At 41.5% G+C, this 7,638-nt stretch overlaps 1 protein-coding gene across 1 annotated transcript; it reads left to right on the top strand.

Moving 5' to 3' along the window:
* The first annotated feature begins 1,284 nt into the window (after positions 1 to 1,284).
* LOC133036814 (uncharacterized) lies at positions 1,285 to 7,266 on the top strand. The gene is made up of 4 exons (XM_061113566.1): positions 1,285 to 1,970; positions 4,039 to 5,727; positions 5,944 to 6,351; positions 6,657 to 7,266. Exons 1-4 carry the CDS (start codon positions 1,285 to 1,287, stop codon positions 7,264 to 7,266), a joined length of 3,393 nt encoding a protein of 1,130 aa, XP_060969549.1.
* The last annotated feature ends 372 nt before the right edge of the window (positions 7,267 to 7,638 follow it).

The following is a 7,638-nucleotide window of genomic DNA, read 5'->3' as shown; positions in this document are numbered from 1 at the left end:
GATTGGAACCACATTTCTCGAAGTCCCGTGACCATTACCGACCGCTCCAACGGGCTCTTTCTGGTTGAGTTTGGTTGTGATGGAGATAGGCGTCGGGTTTTACTGCAACAACCCTGGACTTATCTTAACCAAGCTATCCTAATGGACATTCCAAACTCCTTGGATGTTCTCAATGGTGATAGTCTCCTCAAAATCCCGCTTTGGGTTCAAGTGTTCAACACTCCGTTCCTTAAACGCTCGGAGGAGTTAGCCGTCCTGGTCTCTTCCTCACTCGGTCACCTCTTAGAGATCTACCGGCCATCCTTTTGCGAAACTTGGGGGCCCTATTTTCCACTTAGGGTCATGTTCGAGGTTGCTCGGCCTCTTCCTCGAGGTATACCAGTTCATTTCACGGGGATAAATAAAGTCGTCTAGCTTGAATTGAAATACGAGAACCTCCCAGATATTTCCTTTTTCTGTGGTCGAATGGGACACAGTTACAACAAAGGGTGCATGGATTATATGAAAGCTTGTGATGAAGCCCCATTCCCTCCGGAGCTAAGGTATGACATCAAAACCATCATGGGTAAAGTTAAAGTTACCACTAATGCTTTGTTGTGTCCTGAACAGCTCAATTTCGCCAATCCCCCGGTGGCTTCCTTTATGACCACAAACCCGACCAGTGCTATGTGTGTAGCCCCCCCCCCCCGACAACACCCCACCATTTCCCACATATGGCTCCCAAAATCATTGCTCCCCGCATGACCAAACCCAACAAGTCGGTTTATACAAGTCAGACCCATCAACATACGCACAAGATCATCCACAAATGACCCAGACTGAGACCCACACCACTACTATTATCCCCAACCCCCCATTCGAGACCATCACGCCTTCCTATACTGCCCTGCTCAACGCCACAATGAGTAACACGAGTGTTCAAAAAGCCTCTCCCATTTCCAACCCAAGTCAAGCCGTCACCCCTCAGAACTCTAGTAGCTCACACTCCACCAGCTCCAAATACTGTCAAGTGCCTTTACCAGAAAATATCCTTCTCCTGGATACCAGTAAAAGACTTGAAGCCATGAACCTCACTTACCAGCCAGGTGTGGCAACTCCCACGGGCTCAAAGGCTTCGAGGAAAAGGAACAAGCTCGACTCCAAGGACAAATTCAAAAGGCAAACTGAAATGGTCAATGGAGAGCTCCGTCACCAAATCAAGTGATCCCGCTCTGACAACCCTCCGGGCACTGAAGCCTCCTCTGGAAGTGCAGGCCTTGCCTCTAAGCAGGCCTGCCTGCCGCCATGAAGCTTGTAAGCTGGAATGCACGTGGACTTGGGAGTGATCGTGCATTCCGTAATCTCTCCCGTTTAGTGTCTTCTTGTAATCCTACTTTGTTATTTGTTATGGAATCTTGGCTTGTTAAAAATGCTATCGATCATATTAAGATCAAGCTCCATTTTGATTCGGGCTTAGAAATACCTAGGGTAGGTAGAAGCGGGGGCTTGCTTTTGTTATGGACTAATGATGTAACTGTTACCTTACGTTCCCAATCTATTAGTCATTTTGATTGTTATGTGTCGTGTGCTTTTACTAATGTATCTTTCCACCTCACTTGTTTCTATGGCGCTCCTACTGCTTCTCTCAGGCCACATACCTGGCAACTTTTGAAAAGGATTGGTAGGGATAACCCCAGCCTCCCTTGGCTCATCATGGGGGATTTTAATGCTTTCCTTTATTTGCATGACAAACAAAGTGGTAATCCCGATAGGGGCCCCTCGGCTGACTTCAGAAACTTTATGGAGTCTTTTAATATTTTCCCGCTCGAGCCCGTGGGGCCCTCACTCACTTGGAATAACAATGTGGCTGCCCCTAGAAATATCCAAGAGCGTTTAGACTGGGGAATCACTAATAGTGCTTGGACTGACATCTTCCCTGAGGCCGCTCTTTCTCATTTGGGTTTCTTTGGTTCTGACCATCGAGCCTTGGAGTTAGTCACCTCCCCCCTCAGGACTCCCTGCAGAAGGATAGAAGAAAACGATTTCACTTTGAAAATGCTTGGTTAAAGTACTCGAATTGGAGCTATGTGTTTGATAAATCCTGAATCGGACCCTCGGCCCACCTTGATGCGATCCAAAATCTACTTGCTTCTCTCGACAGATGTGCTGTTGGGTTTTATGCCCTAAATAAAACTCATTTCAATATAATCAGATTTGCTTATTAATATAGATCAGAAAAAACATTTAATGTTGCATGGTTCACATGATTTATTTCATGATTATATGTACATAATGTATAAATTCATCTGAAACCCTTTTCACATACTTGATCCTGTTTATTGTGCCGTCAACACATTGGAAAGTAAACATGACTATGTGAATAAAGTTTCCTAGATTTACTGATATGATAATCTACAACAAGAGTTTACTTGTATTTGGAGAAATACTATGTTCTTTCCAGAACATTGGTTAAAGTAAAGCTCAGGTTGGATGCATGGAGTATGCATCGGAAGGGACTGATATTGAACTTTGACTTAGATTTATTAAACTTACCGTAATATCTATTCAAGTCAATATCGCCTAGTTGATCCTAGATCAAATGATCTTAATCCTGTTATGATTAGGCTCAATCTCAGGAGGCTATTCGTGTTCTTTGATTTGTTAGTTAAGCCTACTTTTAGGTCAGGGTGATACGTACATTTTGGGAGCACGGTAGTGCAATTGAGTGGGAGCGCTAGCATAAACATGGAATCTATAGCTTCTATCTGGCGAATAGTAAGCAAAGGATGATCTCCTTCGAGCTTGACCAAACGAACATAAATGGTGGAGTACTCATTTCACATAAGCTGAAATATCATTTATACGGGGTCAAGTGTTTTAAGGATAAAATACATTGTAGGGTGTAACGGTAATTTAATCCCTTTACAGTGTAGATCGTTCATATAGAGGATCATTGATCACATTAGGATTATAACAATAGATAACTAATGATGTGTCTATATGGTGGAACATATAGAGCATTCTATATACTGAGAGTGCAATTCTAAGTTCTATGCGTGGATTCAACGAAGAATTAATAAGTTAGTGAATTTTAGTGCTAAATTCTTGATCTACTTATTGGAAGCTCGGTTATATAGACCCATGGTCCCCCCACTAGTTGAGATAATATTGCTTGTAAGACTCATGTAATTGGTTTTGATTAATCAATTATAATTCTCAAATTAGACTATGTCTATTTGTGAATTTTTCACTAAGTAAGGGCGAAATTGTAAAGAAAGAGTTTTAGGGGCATATTTGTTAATTATGATACTTTGTATGGTTCAATTAATAAATATGATAAATGACAATATTATTTAATAATTATTTATAGTTATTAAATAGTTAGTATTGATATTTAAATGGTTGAATTAGAAAATTGGCGTTTTTGAGAAAATCAGATGCAGAAAAGGTAAAACTGCAAAATTGCAAAAAGTGAGGCCCAAATCCACTAGTATAGGGCCAGCCACTTTTGTAGGAAATTTAAACTGATATTTTCATTATTTTAATGCAAAATAATTCAAACCTAACCCTAGTGGAATGCTATAAATAGATAGTGAAGGCTTCAGGAAAATTACACTAAAATTTTCTATTTTTCCTTCAGAGAAAAACCTGAGCCTTTCTCTCTCCCTATCTTTAGCTGCCACTTCTTCTTTCTCTTCCCTCTTGAAATTTCGAAATTTCTTAGTGTATGAGTAGTGCCCACACACAGCAAGTGATACCTCAATCATAGTGAGGAAGATCGTGAAGAAAGATCATCAACAAAGGAGTTTCAGCATAAAAGATTCAGAGAAAGAGATCCGAGAGTTCGAATATTGATAATGCTCTGCTACAGAAAGGAATCAAGGGCTAGATATCTGAACGGAAGGAGTCATATTATTCCGCTGCACCCAATGTAAGGTTTCTTAAACTTTATATGTGTTTAATTTATCGTTTTAGAAAGTTCTTATTTAGGATGTTAATAAACATACTTGTGAGTAGATCTAAGATCCTGGTAAAATAATTTCCAATATGTGCTACAAGCCTTAGAAATTGGAATCACAAGAAAGATTTCAATTTCAAAAAGCACATTTCTAAGATCGAGAAAGATCTGGAAAGAGCCCGCTCTTCTCCCGTCTGGGACGAGAGCACTATAGCAAAAATCAAAGACCTCCAAGCCAATCTTGAGACCCTCTTGTACAAGGAGGAAACTTACTGGAAACAACGCGCAAGGACTCAATGGCTTGCTCAGGGGGATAAGAACACAAAAATTTTTCACCGATACGCCTCCCATAGGAAAAAGATCAACTCAATCCACAAGCTCCATTCGCCAAGTGGCGGAGTTCTTTCTAGTGAGGAGGATATCACTCGGGAGATAGAATCTCACTTTGACCAACTTTTCTCATCCTCGCAACCTGCTGAAGAGGATATGCAAAAAGCTCTGGAAGGCATCTCGTGTTATTTATCTGATACAGAAAAAACTCTCCTGAATGAAGACTTTACCCTGGACGAAATTGAAAAAGCATTTTTTCAACTTCCCCTGGACAAAGCCCCTGGCCCGGATGGATTCAACTCTAACTTTTACAAAGCTACCTGGTCAACAGTGAGAATTGACGTCCTTAAAGCTGCCTCAAGTTTTCTCAATGGAAATGGTGATGTGGCTCCCCTGAACACCACTCTCATTACTCTAATCCCTAAAGTCAAGCAACCCACATCTATTTCTGAGTACCGACCTATTAGCCTTTGCAATATTGTTTATAAGATTATCTCGAAGACAATAGCTAATAGGCTTAAACTCGTCCTCAACAGTTTGATCTCTCCTAACCAGAGTGCTTTTCTCCCCGGTAGACTTATTTCGGACAACATCATCATTGCCCAGGAGGTCGTGCACTCCATTAAGCTTAAATCCAAAGGGAATTCGAGATGGATGGCAGTTAAACTCGATATGGCCAAAGCTTTTGACAGAGTTGAATGGCCATTTATTGTGGCCATACTTCAGAAATTCCAATTTCCCCACCGATTCATTCATTTGATCTTTGCCTGTATTTCCACAGCCACGTTTCAATTTAACCTTAACGACAAAGTTGTTGGCAATGTCAATCCTACCAGAGGTATTCGCCAGGGTGATCCCCTTTCCCCTTATCTCTTCCTCTTGTGTGCGGAAGGTTTCTCCTCCCTTCTGCATCAACAAGAAAGAAACAATGCCATTGTGGGTTTTAAAGTTGCCCGACGAGCCCCTCCAATCTCACATCTCCTGTTCGCGAATGATAGTTTTCTTTTCTGCAAAGCTTCTATCAGCTCGTGTAACACCATCAAAGAAGTCTTGCACTTGTATGAGAGGGCCACCGGTCAGAAAGTGAATTTTCAAAAATCTTCACTCTATTTTTCCCCCAATGTCGAGCTCAGAGATCAAACCTTAATTTCTGATTTTATGAGCATCCCGGTCCGTTCCTCCTTCGAGAAATACTTGGGACTCCCCCAGCACATTGGACGAACAAAAAAGCAATTGTTTCATTATCTTCATAACAAAGTCTGGGGCCACCTACACAACTGGAAGAATAAAGTTTTTTCTAAAGGAGGAAAAGAAACTCTTCTCAAATTTGTCATTCAGGCTATCCCAACCTATTCGATGGCGTGTTTTCGCCTCCCCGCAGCTACTTGCCATTCTCTCGAGTCCATTATGGCCAATTTTTGGTGGGGTGTCAACGAAAATAATCGCCCTAAGACTCACTGGTAAAGCTGGAAAAACCTCTGCAAGTCAAAGCGGGATGGCGGGTTAGGTTTCCGTTCTCTTGTGCATTTTAACCAAGCTTTGCTTGCAAAACAAGCCTGGCGCATCTTAAAACAACCAAACTCAACAGTGTCAAAAATTTTGTCTGCTAGATATTTCCCGCACTCATCTTTCCTAAATAGTTCCCCTGGTCACTCTCCATCTTTTGTTTGGCGTAGCATTTGTTGGGGAAAAGAGCTGCTGCACAAAGGAATTATTTCAAAAATTGGTAATGGGGAGAACACTTGTACTACCAGGGATCATTGGATCCCGGGTTTTCGCCATGTTACCCCCATCTCCCCCGTCCCTAACAAAGTTGAATCATTCATCACTAGTTCTATGACTTGGGATATAGCCGCTTTACACAGATGCTACCCGACTCATGTGGTTGAGCAAATTTTGGCCATTCCCCTCCCCCTTACCCCCTTCCCTGATGATCAGATTTGGGAATTTTCAAAGTCAGGAGTGTACTCTGTCAAATCTGGTTATCACCTTAGCCTATCCTCTACTTCCCCCCTGATATCCCTTCCTCTTCCTCTCCTTCCCCTTGGTGGAAAAACCTCTGGCACCTTAATATCCCTGCCAAGGTAAAACACTTTGCCTTTCGAGCCACAAACTCAACCCTCCCTACTGCTAAAAACCTAGCCCACAGGAAAATTATTCACTTCCCGGGGTGTGATCGCTGTGGTTTCTCAGAAGAATCAGTGTCTCATGCTTTGTTCTTCTGTCAGAGCATTAGAAGAGTCTAGAAAGGTACGCAATTTTATCCTTACATTTTTTCTTGCTCTTCTGAGATTATGTTTCATGATATAGCTGATATGATATACACCTCCCTAACCAAGAAAGAAGTAGAATTGTTTGTTTGCACTGCTTGGTTTATTTGGTTTAACAGGAACAAAGCGCTAAAAGGTCAATCTCACGATCAGACTCACGCAATCCTCGATCTGGCGCACTCCTACCTAGCTGAGTTTCAAGATTCCCAGTCGGCTCCAGTTCCCATCTCCAGAACGCGAGACAATCCGGTCTCTTGGTCCCCTCCGGCGTCGGGTCTTCTCAAGTTAAATGTGGATGCAACAATCTCAAATAATAGCAGAAAAGTGGGTTTTGGCGGGATTATCAGAAATAGCGATGGTTTGGTAGTAGCAGCCCTTGCCCAACCTTATATTGGGGGAGGAGCTGTCGCTACTCTTGAAGCAAAATCCCTCCTCTCTATCTTACGGTGGTGCATAGACGAGCATTTCTTGGTCCAAGAGGTTGAAACGGACTGCAAAGCCATTACCGATGCACTAACTAATAACAAGGAAGATGTTTCAGTTTTTGGAGATCTTATTTGTCAAATTAAGGAAGCCTTATCTCTTATCCCTAACGCTCGGCTCTCTCATGTCAATCGTGGTGCCAACGCTCTTGCTGATAAGCTGGCACATCGGGCCTTGGGGTTAGATGAGGTTGCGATCTGGATAGGCGATGACCCCTGTGATCTAATTGAGTTTCTTTCTCTTTAGTGGGCTCCCTTTCTCAAAAAAAAAAAAAAAAAGAAGAAGAAAAAGAACAGTATATGTGCCAATTAATTGATCAATAATATTGTGACAATTAATTTTAAATTTTGGTCGCCTAATGCAATTAATTTATTTTTTTGTTGAGATTTTTATATATTAATTAAATAAAAAGCTTAAAAATTACATTTGAAAGCAATGAAGATGTAGTAATAATATCTTTTCCTTCTTTATGAAAGTAATGAGGATGGTAATAATTGATTATATTTGATGTATGGAGATTGGAGAGCGTCACACAACAAAAAAAAAAAAGAAGTAGAATAAGAACGGGAGAAGAGGATGTTGACTACCGCCTCACAAACTAAACACCAAGCAACATTG

This window comes from Cannabis sativa, chromosome 4 (genome assembly GCF_029168945.1).
Source record: "Cannabis sativa cultivar Pink pepper isolate KNU-18-1 chromosome 4, ASM2916894v1, whole genome shotgun sequence".
Lineage (NCBI taxonomy): Eukaryota > Viridiplantae > Streptophyta > Magnoliopsida > Rosales > Cannabaceae > Cannabis > Cannabis sativa.
The sequence above is the reverse complement of the archived record's forward strand: the minus strand, read 5'-3'. Positions and strand labels throughout refer to the sequence as shown.

Excerpts from the sequence above, each read along its gene's own strand:
- LOC133036814 (XM_061113566.1), top strand. The coding sequence starts at position 1,285 with ATGAAGCTTGTAAGCTGGAATGCACGTGGACTTGGGAGTGATCGTGCA. Across the intron at positions 1,971-4,038 it reads TCTGACCATCGAGCCTTGGA|CCTTAGAAATTGGAATCACA; the intron begins GTTAGTCACCTC and ends ATGTGCTACAAG. Across the intron at positions 6,352-6,656 it reads ACCTTAATATCCCTGCCAAG|GAACAAAGCGCTAAAAGGTC; the intron begins GTAAAACACTTT and ends TTGGTTTAACAG.